Source organism: Odontomachus brunneus, unplaced genomic scaffold (assembly GCF_010583005.1).
Source record: "Odontomachus brunneus isolate Ranch 3 - 2012 unplaced genomic scaffold, Obru_v1 Obru_scaffold_154, whole genome shotgun sequence".
Classification (NCBI taxonomy): Eukaryota; Metazoa; Arthropoda; class Insecta; order Hymenoptera; family Formicidae; genus Odontomachus; species Odontomachus brunneus.
The window spans coordinates 816,920-830,679 of NW_022639604.1; the positions used below are offsets into that span (position 1 = coordinate 816,920).

General features: G+C 31.8%; 2 protein-coding genes across 2 annotated transcripts in view; both read right to left on the bottom strand.

The window, feature by feature from the left end:
* LOC116850729 (odorant receptor 13a-like) overlaps positions 1–10,729 on the bottom strand; it is a 15,227-nt gene extending 4,498 nt beyond the window's left edge. Inside the window, exons 1-2 of the mRNA XM_032829343.1 lie at positions 10,692–10,729; positions 10,397–10,483 (exon numbers count right to left, since the gene is read on the bottom strand). Of these exons, the coding sequence (XP_032685234.1) occupies positions 10,397–10,483; positions 10,692–10,707 (103 nt within the window). The 5' untranslated portion in view covers positions 10,708–10,729. The remainder of the gene's footprint in view (positions 1–10,396; positions 10,484–10,691) is intronic.
* LOC116850730 (odorant receptor 13a-like) lies at positions 5,768–9,421 on the bottom strand. Its single transcript, XM_032829345.1, has 5 exons — positions 9,200–9,421; positions 8,973–9,072; positions 8,390–8,518; positions 6,264–6,419; positions 5,768–5,897 (listed from the first exon to the last, which is right to left on the bottom strand). Exons 1-5 carry the CDS (start codon positions 9,343–9,345, stop codon positions 5,835–5,837), a joined length of 594 nt encoding a protein of 197 aa, XP_032685236.1. The 5' UTR covers positions 9,346–9,421; the 3' UTR covers positions 5,768–5,834.
* Positions 10,730–13,760: the final 3,031 nt, after the last annotated feature.

A 13,760-nucleotide genomic window follows, 5' to 3' on the forward strand; every position in this document is an offset into this window, starting at 1 on the left:
TCCGCGTTGCCCCAAATAAAGAACAGGTTCACCAATTGTGGTATACACATGAAACTCAGCATGAAGAAGCTGGCTGTTAGAAAACGAAGTTGGGAGAGCCCGCCTCTTTTGCCGGGACTCTGTAGCGGGTCGGGCCAGACGCCGATAAGGCCCAAATTGAACCGATTCCATCCGATCGCGAAATTCAAATCTACGCAAATCGAATCTGCGTGAAGATTCGATTAAAAAGGCAGTATTTCGGCATATACGTGAAACATATGATATCGATAGTTTCTTCTTAGATTTTATATAGATATATGATATTATGATAAACGTGAGAAATGACAATTTTATACAATATAACGAAACAATTTGCATAAAATGCATGAACATAGCGTTTCTTTTCTACCGCGTGTACCTCGATCAGCATCCATCGATATTTAACGGATGTCGACGGCACAACGACTGACATAATATTTTTGCTGTCGATTTCTCCCCTCATCCCTTCTCTCAGGGTCACGCATGCTCCGATACGGAAAATGAAGTTATCCTGCATACGAACGTTCTAAAGTTGAGTCGCAGAAGGTTTGTGCGACGACGCTCCCGAATCGATTTATTCGCTGAAAATTTACTTATGCTTATTCAACAAAGATAATAAGAGATAGTAAATTACAATATCGTTAAGCAGAGACAAGTAAATAGCTTGTATTACGCATAAGCATGTTCTGTCAGGAAAAGTAGATAAGTTGCAGGCGGTATGTATGAAATTATATATTTGTTCGTTAATCATAAAAGTCGCTTGATACTTAGTTACGCAGTGTTCGTAGTCGTATAATTTCCATTTATTGTAAATTTATGTTATTTCCATCAATTTCTCATTGTCAGCAAGGCAGACAGGTATCTCATTAATGTCTTTACCACCTAAACAAAATAAAGATAATGAAAAATAAATATTTCGATTATCGTGTACGATAATAATAGATAATTCCTTGAATGCAATATAAAATGCTAACTTGGGACGTGTGTTTCTTTCATGTAATGACTTAACAATTCTTTGCTGAAAAATGATAACGGTAAATAATAAAATTGTTACTTTTGTTGCTTTGTATATATAAAAAATATTGGTTACCAAAATTTTAAGTGTCAAGATAACAGTCATTAATGATTACAATAGAAATTATCAGGCGATATAATAAAAATCCTTATTGTGGACTTATTGAACAATTCAATATTTATAGATTTATAGATTTATAGATATAAATAAAACGATAACTTACTTTTACTATATTAAATATATTTTACTTTTACTATATTTACGATATTAAATAACAAATTTGCAGAGTGCCATCAAGCTGAGATTTGCGAAAGCGACTTGTTTCACCATTATTGTTGTGTTACTATAAGCACAAATTGTATTCATTATTTGCTACAGGAACACATAAAAGATTAGAATACATATAACAAATAAGAAAGAAGTTGATGAAAGAAGTTGAAGAAGTCTGAATAAGAAATTTCAACAAATGTTAGTCAAAGAGATATGTGGATCGGCCCAGATGTCTTATATCGGAAAACAATTCAACACTTGACATTTCTCTAACGCAATTATACTTCGTGTCTCGCCTTTCGAGATTACAAAGGTAATATCGCTACTTCGTACCTACCAGCCACAATTTTAAAGCCAAAAGTTTCTCAATTTTGTCACTAGGCGCATGAGTGCATGAGCGATCTGTAATTCACAAGGGGAGGAACAGGTGACTCACCCCGGAATTTTGACCCCAATTTTTTTAATTATTCTGGAGATGAAAAAAAAGATACGTGTCCCGGCGTTTGATTGAATAGGCCTTAGTTTCGGAGTAATACATTTATAAAAATTGGCCATATCCGAAGCGTACCGCGGCGCGTTATATGAGCCTTCCCGATAACTGTACTTCCAACCAGTGCAGTTGGCTTCGTGAGTTAGATGCTTGCTTCATAATTCGTAAGATCCAAGTTTGCTCACGGAGGTGAGCAATAAATTTTTTTTTTAATGAGTGTTTTTATTTATTTTTATTTATTTTGATGATATTGATATAGTATGCAAATTTTTGAAACAGAAAATTTAATTTAATATCACATTCTAAACATTAATTTAAATTTAATTTTAAGGGAATTTTAATTCAAGTAATAATATTTGAAATAATAAATAAGTAATAATAATAATAATATATGTTATTTGTAATGGATAACATATAAAGGCAACGTATCTAAATTTTCAAATTGTTTAAATTTAAAATTTAGTTGGAAATAATATTAACAGTATTTTAAATTTCTAGTTTTTAAAATAATTAATCGTAGAAGAAGAAGAATAAACAAACATCTGAAATATGAATATGAATATTTTTATTACAAAATTCAATTATTTAAATATTGCGGATTTATTACAAAATTATTTCGATGCGGAACAATTACTTGGATGATAAACATCATAAAAACATTTAAAGCATATAAATTTTCTACAGTTTGCACAATGAATAAATGAAGGAGTATCACATACACATTTATTTTTCCGTAAGTCCGGGGGGAAACATATTTCATTGACGTTTTGAAACACATTTCTTTCAGGAATTAATTTCGATGCAAACCAAGCGTACTTGATCATATTTGTAAAAGCTCCCGATGATAATTGTGAATAAATTAAAGAATGAATCTTTTTGTACTATATCTTTTTATACTATATCTTTTTATACTATATCAATATCATCAAAATAAATAAAAATAAATAAAAATACTCATTAAAAAAAAAATTATTGCTCACCTCCGTGAGCGAACTTGGATCTTACGAATTATGAAGCAAGCACCTAACTCACGAAGCCAACTGCACTGGTTGGAATTACAGTTACCGGGAAGGCTCATATGACGCGCCGCGGTGCGCTTCGGATATGGCCAATTTTCATAAATTTATTACTCCGAAACTAAGGCCTATTCAATCAAACGCCGGGACACGTATCTTTTTTTCATCTCCAGAATAATTAAAAAAATTGGGGTTGAAATCCCAGGGTGTGTCACCTGGTCCTCCCCTTGTCAGTATCGAAACAGCGCATGTTAGCGGTCACAGTGTCGCGAAAAATGACATGTGGGTAAGGTTTTGTCGCCTCGGCCGGTCAAGTGTATCCGTAGGATGCGGGACAGGTCCGGACGTTGTTGGGCGTCGGCAGAGGGCGCAGTGGGGCGCCCTATCCGACCGAGACGCCCCGTTCTGGTGGGAAGAACAGCGCAGAGTATGTCGGTAATAACTGACAAAAGTTGCTAGATTATGTCTCGGCTCTCGTCCGAGCTCAACATGATATACGGGTCGCACCGTTGAAGAAAATGAGCCCCGCAAAAGGCATGCTTACCGGAGAACGTATCATGCGATCGAGGAGGAAATTTGTCCGTTGCTGTGTAGCGTGGATGACTGCGTCTGTCCGAGACGGGCGGGGGGAGGGGGGCTGGGAGGTAAAATGCGATGAGATTTTTCCAAGCTCCTTAACCGTTTCCATAATTCCTTATTCTCCTTGTCTCTATTATGCGATCTCCTCTTATTCTTCCCCATCGATGATGTACCATGAAGTATTCTTTCTATCCTTACTGAGAATCTCGTTGCAGGCTCGATGTGGCTTGATCGGCACAAAGAAAACGAATGACGGGAACATGGCGACACCGCCGGAGCGGGACTCGCTAGAGTCACGTCTAGTCACGCTTAGTGACAATTTTATCACGCCTAGTGACAAAATTGAGAAACTTTTGGCTCTAAAATTATAGCTGTTAGGTATGAAATAGCGATACTATCTTTGCAATCTCTCGGGCGAGACACTTGTACAATTTAAATCGACCTTCGCCCGCCTTCGGCGGGCTCGATCAATCCTTCAGTGTTACTTTACTAAAACACACATCGAACGTTAATAACATTCAGGTATCGCCTTTGCAGTACTTCACTCACAATATCACATGCGATTATTTGTCATTTTTTTTAGTTAATAATTATAATTTTTAAATGGTTTAAAAATAATAAAGAAAGTTTTTATTGAGTTTGATCTAATCTTCATGTACACGAGAGATTTATATGTCATCGTCAAATACATTGTATAATAAGCAATAAGAATTATTGAAAAAATACTTAAAAGGCGAATTCATTTTCTATAATTCAGGATCATGTCTGTTTCCAATTAATAACTAGTGTTGCGCTTAGATGGTTTTAAAATCATCTCCATGAGATAGTTTTAAAATCATCTGTATGATTTTAAAATCATCTAAGCATACCACTATTAATAACGTAGTGTTTAGATAGTAGCCAAAAAGCTGCGCATACGTTAAAGTTTAATACGTTTCACAATAGATGTAGGAGGAATACGAAAAATTCAAATTTTCATCTGTTGCTAAAATATTTCTAAAAGAGATGTGTAGTAACATTTTGTTCATTTAGTTATATATAAAACAAATAAATGATTCGAAACAATAACATATGTTAAGATTAGGTCAAGATATCCTGAACAAAATTTCCTCTACCATTTTCCTAATAACTTTGTCGATTTTTAATTATTAATTAAAGAAAATTGGATGCTTACTGGCAATAATATGTCCTTATTTCATTAATAAACTAAAAATCTAAGTTATGAAAATAGTAGAAAATTTTTTATATTTAGTTTAACTTAATATACAAGCACATAATGGCAGACGTTGCCATTACAGTTTATTTATATTTCACGTGATTACTCACAAATTTTTTTCAATTAATAAATAGATAATTTTTGCGAATGTCACGAAACGAAATAGGATTTTTGTGTTCACCTCAATCCATACTATGCCTCAACGAGATCTTCAGAAATTATTCTGGAACACCCTGTATATGAATCTCATATATACAAGGTGTCTCAGCTCGATTCAACAATTTCTCATGAGAGCGTAAAGTGAATTGAGGTTAACACAGAAAGTCTTGTATGTTTTGCGGCGATATTTACAATAACTGTCGAGATATTAATTAAAGAAGATTTGTAAATCAAGACGCTCGATATAGTAGATGAGCTACAGTGATATCTGCCGTCGTATGTTTGTACATTAGATCAAACTGAATAAAAAAGTCTTTTATTATTTTGCAATTGACTGCGTAGATCCTTAATTATTAATTAAAAAAGATTTGTATTTTATGTATTATCGCGCTAAACAGTGTAGTAATTTTTTTCAATAAATAATTAAAAATCTACGTGGCTATTTATAATTAAAAATAATTATAAATAATTATAATTAATAATATTTTTAAAGTGGTATTTTATAAGAGTAAGTAAAATGGATTTTATGATTAGTTCAATCTAATATACAAGCAACAATGTAGAATAGACGTTGCTATTACAGCTTATCTACTATATCATGCGTGCTCATCTACAAATCTTTTACAATTAATATCTAGATCATTATTGCGATTTTCGCAAAGCGGTATTTGATTTTTTGTTTATCTCAATTCGATCTACGTTCTCACGAGAGATTGTGAAATCCAGTTGAAATATCTTGTATATTAATGGATATATTAGAATGTATAGATACGCTTCCCGTACATGGACAGCTACTTTTTTAGAGCGAATACACACTTTTCTTGCAGATAAAGGAACAGGTATAGGCTATACAATACTTGCGCTCGTTAAAAGACGAAAGTCTTTGAATCATGAGACGATTTGGTGTCATTTCCACCTGTATTTATTCACTACGTGATATTGACGCATACGGAAAATATATTCATCACATTTTGTCGCAAACGCGCGGTCATTTTTTAATACATTACGCTCAACAATAACGGGTATGTAATAAGCGTTGTTGTAAATACGATAACTATTATTTGAGAGGAGTTACTCTTTGCGTTTTGTTACGGTCAGCAGTACCGACAAGTAACCGAGTGAGGTTTTCACGATCTGAAATAAGATTATAAAATTTGATAGCAGTATAAGAGAAAAAGAAATATAAAATATTCATTTGTAACGTACGCTAAATCGCAATATTTTTCATGTCAGAATATAGGAAGCTGAATTAATAAAGAAAGCATAATAACAAAAAACAATAAAACTTAATAAATTAAAAAATATAAAAAAGGAAAAAAATGATTTTTAAAGTTGATTATACTCTAGATAAAAATATCGTGATTTTATAAAAATTCATGATTTTTAATAGAAAAAAGAGACTTCAAATTGATAAATTAATTTTTTTTAATATATCTATCATGAAAGTTGATAATAGTAATGCGACGAAACTTATTTTTTTTAACGTTAAATTTTATTTACCTTGCTAAACAGTTGCAAAGAAAATACGCCTAACTTTCCTGCAGTTAAAGAAAGTGGGACTGTGGATCTGCTCATGATAAAGAGGAGGCTTCTCGCTTCTTTCCCTGGCACGTTATACCAGTTGGATTCATACGCGGAGAAGCTTATCTCGGTACTCTAAAACATTATTATTGAGTCATTTGGTTACCACTGAGTGCAATAAAGTCAAATTTAATTCACAAATGGCACTTTTTGACTGAGACAATACTGGATATTTAATGTACAAGTATATATTATCTCTTTCTTCTATTCTTCTCATTTTTATAATGTGATTTATTTCTAGTTTTAAAAAGGTGAAGAAAATATTATAATTATCAATTATTAGAGTAGAAAAATTATAACATTTTTTATTCATATTTTTATCACGTAGGCATATTCTTCATTCTGTTATGTCGTTGTGCTCGCGCCAACTCGATAAAAGTAATCAATAATATCCGGCATCGGGTCGTTTCTCCCTGATGAAGCGGACTGAAATGTTCGCAAAACGTCGGAATCAAACAAAAATGAATCCACGCGGCTCAAACCCGGAAACTAAATCTAACAATAATATTCTATTCGTACAGCTGCGTACAAGAGGAAAGACAGGAAATGACAAAAAGTATCGATCCTCGAATGTTGTATACGGTAAGTCGATGGGAAATGTCATAACTGTTTGCGAGGTTCAATTCGAATTCGATTAGAATTATTGGTTTTGTTTTTTGTTATCGTTCCAGGATTATTTTATGAAATTTTTTTTCAAAGTACAAGCCAAACGTTAAGTTTAAAAAGATATCAAATTTCCTTTTCCGTTTTCCGTAACCTCATTATTTTAATAATATGTTTAAAGTTTTTTAATTCTAAACCAAATATAAAGGTTAAAAGAATCAAATTACCTTACGAAAAACATTATTTTAGAGCGTTATATTGATCTTACTCCTCAATTTTCAATATAGAGAGTAGTCCATATAATTCTTTAAATACAAATTACTTTTATAGTAGTTATTTTTCAAAAACAAGATATCTCAGAAATCAGATTGATATCTCAGAAATGAAGAAATTATAGAAATGTATTTCTTATAAAAGTTATAGGATATCGAGGGAGAAAAAAAATAGTAACATTTATTGGACTTTAGAATGACTTTGAAAATCTCTGTCAAGATCAACTGTAATTTTTTAACTGGAATTATGTTATTTTTTTGACAGAAATCGCTTTCTCTGGTCATTATGCGTACAAAAGTATTGGGATAAAATTATCGAAAAATGAATGCTTTCAGAGATATTTCATTCTGTTATTATTCAATACAAAATATGAGATATCTAGTAAACCAATAATTTTTCTTACCTGAATACTTTTGTATGTAGAATGATGAGAGAAATTGATTGGTGATACTAATTTTTGTATACTACTGCGTCAATAAATTTGTAAAATGGAGAGAATTTTACTCAGTTTCCAGTGTTTTACTTTATCGGTCATTTACTGGTTAAAAAGTGAATAATTTACGAGGTCATTTACTGGTCAAATAGTGAATAATTTCATATCTCGTTTTTTAAAAATAACTACTATAAAAATGATGTATATCAAAATAAATAGGATAAAGTTTTTCAAGCTTTTATTTTAAGATCAAATAAATATTACTATCTTTTTTCTTTCGATTCTTTATAATTTTGTTGGAAATATTTTTTTATATCTTTTTTTAATTTCTAAGATATTGAGCTGTGAAAAGTTATGTGAGACACTTATATATTATTGTGTGATATTAAAGTGTTAATTTATTAAAGGATTAATTTATTCGATTTTTAAGAAGAATAAATAAATTTTCTGTTTAATCTATAGAAGTCCTCTCTAAGATAATATTAATCCTTACAAATGGTTACGATGTCTCGAAAATGAAACTCAGAAACTAAAATTGAATTCAAGAGATCTCGATAATCGAGGATTAAGTTTGTGTGTGTTAATCCTTAGCTCTCATATTTTATCATGAATGTCATGTATTACGGAAACAAATGCCAGCACACCAATAAATTACAATATTACTTATAAACGAGAAGCGAGAGTACATAAGTAGCGTTATTATAACATATGATATATTTATATGAAAATATCTTACCTGCATGAGCAACATTTCGCCGACATAACAATAAATATATAAGTGGACTAAGATAAAAGTTATAAAAATAACTAGAAAGATTAACTGGAAGGTTGGTGACTCGTCTCCATTATCGTCATTTATTAATATCTGAAAAATTTCCCTAATATGTTGATTGTAATATATTATTTCTATGATTTCATAAACCAAGTATCGTAAACTGGTATTGTTATATATTATTTCTGTGCTATCATAAACCGAATGTAAACTGATAATTAAAAAACAATATAGTATAAGGCATACACTTCAAACAAATTTGTATGATGGAAAAAAAATTTATTATTTTATATGGTTCGTAAGAAATTAAATAGATATTAAATCGTTAGATATTTAGTTCGTAAGAAAGCAAACGTAAAACGAGTGGACTAATCGAAGCTAAGCGAGGGATGTATTTTTCAAAATTTTTTCGCAAGGATAAAATCAGAATGAGTGTATGTGATAACAAAATCATGAAAGCATCGATAAAAATATCTCGCAAGATAACATAAAAATATAAAAAAATTTATAATGAAATTTATAAACATCTCAGATTTGCATCACTCACATTGAAGACGTGGAAACCTTGAAAGCACAATTGAATAGTACAAGAAAGTATTTGGAATAAGAACAGCATATTGAAAGAGTCTTCAATCCTTTTTGCAAACCTTAAAACATAAATATTTTTTATTGAATATTAATAAAGACAACTTCACGACACAGAAAAGAGAAGAAAAACTATGGTGGATCCCCCATGGCATAAAACTTACGTTCTATTGATCGCAAATTACGAACCAATTCAAATGTTCATGTCTCTTCACGATTTGCGTTAGCTCGTTTCTGAAGTCCTCGGTCGTTTTCACTCCGCCCGAGTCGTCGACGAGGTTCTTCAGTCTTCCTCGCAAATTTTGAAACTGACCACAGACGTGAAGCACCAACATAGAGACGAAACTGTCACTGCCAGTGTAGCTCACAGTCCCGCTGTAAGCCGACAGGATCTGACCTACGCAGATCAATTCGAAGACGGGACTTCGGGTGATGTCGAAGGGAAAATAGGCCGTGCATATCATAAGGCGGGTGGAGTTGTTTCGTTGTAATTTGACGATCATCAAGATTCTAAGTATAATGTACATAGTCAGCATAGTCTGCGTAAGCACCGTGCACCAGATTGATATTTTCCGGACGATCGAGGCATTCCTCAGCATAGCTGTTCTTTCATAAGAAGTTTTCGATGCGTGCCAATCTTGGTAAAAGAACTCGACCAGTTGCTTCAAGACTTTAGAGAAATATTTTATTTTGCATATCTAGACGAAAATATTCATTTCCTTTCTTTCTATGAAAACATAATCCCCCCTCTTCCTGTTCGAATCATTTCATTAAATTCATTAAATAAAACTTCATTTTTCGCGTAATCGTATTTTGCTTTTGACATTCCAACGTCTTGCCTAATATTAAATAATAAAATAATAAGTAATTCATATGATAATGATAACATTAATCTTTACAAGTAGTTTATATTATTAAAGTAAGAAATTTAAAAATAAAGATTAAATTCAATTGATTCTGTTGTTATACGTAGAGTTAAATTTGTTCAAAAAAATTATTATTCTAATTTCACGACAAATTTATGATAAATTTTGCAAATGCAGAGATAATCAATAACAAATTGAAACTAATAGGAACTAATAAAAATCAAGACAATAAAGTTGAAAATGAACCCATAAAAGTTGCTTTTTTAGTTTTACATTATTTAGATTTTACAAAATTTTTTATACATCCAAGTAATATTCTTCGCGTTTGTACCTTTTCTATGACGCCACATAGTGACGGCTTTCATGAAAGCGTTTGCCATTGGGATGTTGGCGATTGCCAAATTCTCGGTCATCATTTCCGCGTTGCCCCAAATAAAGAACAGGTTCACCAATTGTGGTATACACAAGAAACTCAGCATGAAGAAGCTGGCTGTTAGAAAACGAAGTTGGGAGAGCCCACCTCTTTTGCCGGGACTCTGTAGCGGGTCGGGCCAGACGCCGATAAGGCCCAAATTGAACCGATTCCATCCGATCGCGAAATTCAAATCTACGCAAATCGAATCTGCGTGAAGATTCGATTAAAAAAGGCAATACTTCGGCATATACGTGAAACATATGATATCGATAGTTTCTTCTTAGATTTTATATAGATATATGATATTATGATAAACGTGAGAAATGACAATTTTATACAATATAACGAAACAATTTGCATAAAATGCATGAACATAGCGTTTCTTTTCTACCGCGTGTACCTCGATCAGCATCCATCGATATTTAACGGATGTCGACGGCACAACGACTGACATAATATTTTCGCTGTCGATTTCTTCCCTCATCCCTTCTCTCAGGGTCACGCATGCTCCGATACGGAAAGTGAAGTTATCCTGCATACGACCGCTCTAAAGTTGAGTCGCAGAAGGTTTGTGCGACGATGCTTCCGAATCGATTTATTCGCTGAAAATTTACTTATGCTTATTCAACAAAGATAATAAGAGATAGTAAATTACAATATCGTTAAGCAGAGACAAATAAATAGCTTAAGTTAGGCATGTTTTGTCAGTAAAAGTAGATAAGTTGCATGTGGTATGTATGAAATTATATATTTGTTCGTTAATCATAAAAGTTGTTTGATACTTAGTTACGCAGTATTCGTAGTCGTATAATTTCCATTTATGGAAATTTATGTTATTTCCATCAATTTTTCATTGTCAGCAAGGCAGACAAGTATCTCATTAATGTCTTTACCACCTAAACAAAATAAAGATGAAAAATAAATATTTCGTGTACGGTAATAATAGGCAATTCCTTAGAATGGAATAAAAATGCTAACTTGGGTCGTGTTTTTCTTTGAAAACTTAACAATTCTTTGCTGAAGAATGATAACGGTAAATATTAAAATTGTTATTTGTGTCGTTGCTTCGTATATGTAAAAGATATTGGTTACTAAAATTTGAAGTGTCAAGATAACAGTCATTAATGATTACAACAGAAATTATCAGGCGATATAATAAGAATCCTTATTGTGGACTTATTAAACAATCCAATATTTATAGATTTATAGATTTATAGATATAAATAAAACGATAACTTACTTTTACTGTAATATTACATAACAACCAATTTGCAGAGCGCCATCAAACTGAAATTCGTGAAAACGACTTGCTGCATCATTACTGTTGTGTTACTCTAAGCACAAATTGCATTCATTATTTGCTACAGGAACACATTAAAGTTTAGAATACATATAACAATTCTGAATAAGAACTTTCAACAAAAGTTACTCAAAGAGATATATGGATCGGCCCAGATGTCTTATATTGGAAAACAATTCAACACTTGACATTTCTCTGACGCAATTATATTTCATGTCTCGCCTTTCAAGATTATAGAGGTTATATCTCTACTTCATACCTACCAGTCACAATTTTAGAGCCAATAATTTTTAAATTTTCTCACTAGGCACGTTTCTAGCGAGTCCCGCCCCGGCGCTGTCGCGATCTTCTCCCGTCATTCGTTTTCTTTATGCCGATCAAGCCACATCGAGCCTGCGACAAGATTTTCAGCAAGGATAGGAAGAATATTTCATGATACATCATCGATGGAGAAGAGCCGGATCTTTTGATTCCGGCCTTTTTATCATATCTTTAAAATGGTTTAAAAGATCTGTAAAAATTCACGGATATACTTTTAAGTTTCTAGAAAAAATATCTTGTACCTTATTGTGTAAAAAACTAAAATATAGTATATCCAGGACCTTTCAACGTGCTGATAAATTTCTATAAATAGAAACCATCCGGTCTCGAAATACACATGTAGGACCACTAAGGGTTAACAGTGTCGCGCTTTTAGATAGTTTTAAAATCATTTATATGATTTTAAAACCATGTAAGCGTGACACTATTAATAAGGTAGTGTTTAGATAGTGGCCAAAAAGCTGCGCACACGTTAGAGTTTAATACGTTTCACAATAGATAGAAGGAATATGAAAAATTCAAAATTTCATCTGTTATTAAAATATTTCTAAAAGAGATGTATAGCAACTAATGTATAACTAATGTATAACTAAATGACTTTTGGTCATTTGGTTGTATATAAAACAAAAATAAATAATAAATTATGATCCTAAACAATAACATATATTAATATCGGACGATTTGTTTCATTCACAGGTGTGAAGGTTCCCTCTATCGAAGATAGTCGACAAGTGAGAGACGATAACACACGGGGCTCATATAGTCACTGCAACTATTCTTCGATTATCGACCGTCGTTAAGAAAGAAACAAAGTTCATCGAATCTTTGATAACACAGTATTATTGCCAAGTTAATTACATTATAAATGTGCAAATACATTAATGTAACCTCTGTAGTTCATCCTTAAATATATGAATATGTTCTATGAATATTCTTTAGAAATATTTGTAGATTCTATGAATATACTGAAAATACTGTTACATGTTTCTAACATATAAATGAAAATATTGTTATAGTTTATTATTTTCATAGCACACATTTGAATGACATTATAAACGTTTTATGAATGTGAATAGAATATTTATGAAAGCTGTAGAATAACTCTTGATTTAGTCTTTATAATTATAAAGGAATAATTTAAATATTTTATATTTCGTAGATATGCATCTTTACTAAGTTATAATAAATGCATATTACCGCTTGGAACATTAAGAAAACTTTATAATTACATGAATGCAACGTATATGCGCAGTGAGTAAGAACGTTTTTTCTACTATATGCGACTCGTTGTCTGTAATATTGTATGTATATTCATAGAATATCGGATTTAAATATCCTGTAGGAAAAAGAATTCATATTTAACAAGAATATTTATAGAATATTTTATGCTATCTCATTCTCTTAACGGTATTTTGATCGAGAAATATTATTAACACTACGTAATACAATTTAACGACAGTATATTCCGTCAATTTTAGTTGCGACTTGTAACATTATTGTTATTCGGTCGATCTCTCGTTCATCGCTAATAATACCGACAGGTAACCGGCAGACGTCTTCGAGATCTGAAAAAGGAATTGATTGAAAAGAAATTGAAGTTTCTCCTTTTGAAAAATTAAGTAATATAGACTAACACAACAAGTTAAATAACCTAGGTTAAAGGAAAAAAAGAAAGAGGAAGAAAAGAGAATGAGAGAATAAAGGAAAAAATCTAAAAAGTGTCAATACATATTTTGAACATTTTATTTTTATTTAGTAACGTATTGACTGCCATACTGATTATTATCGATTATTTTAAATAATTTTAATTTTTGTGAATGTCACGAAACGATATAGGATTTTTGTGTT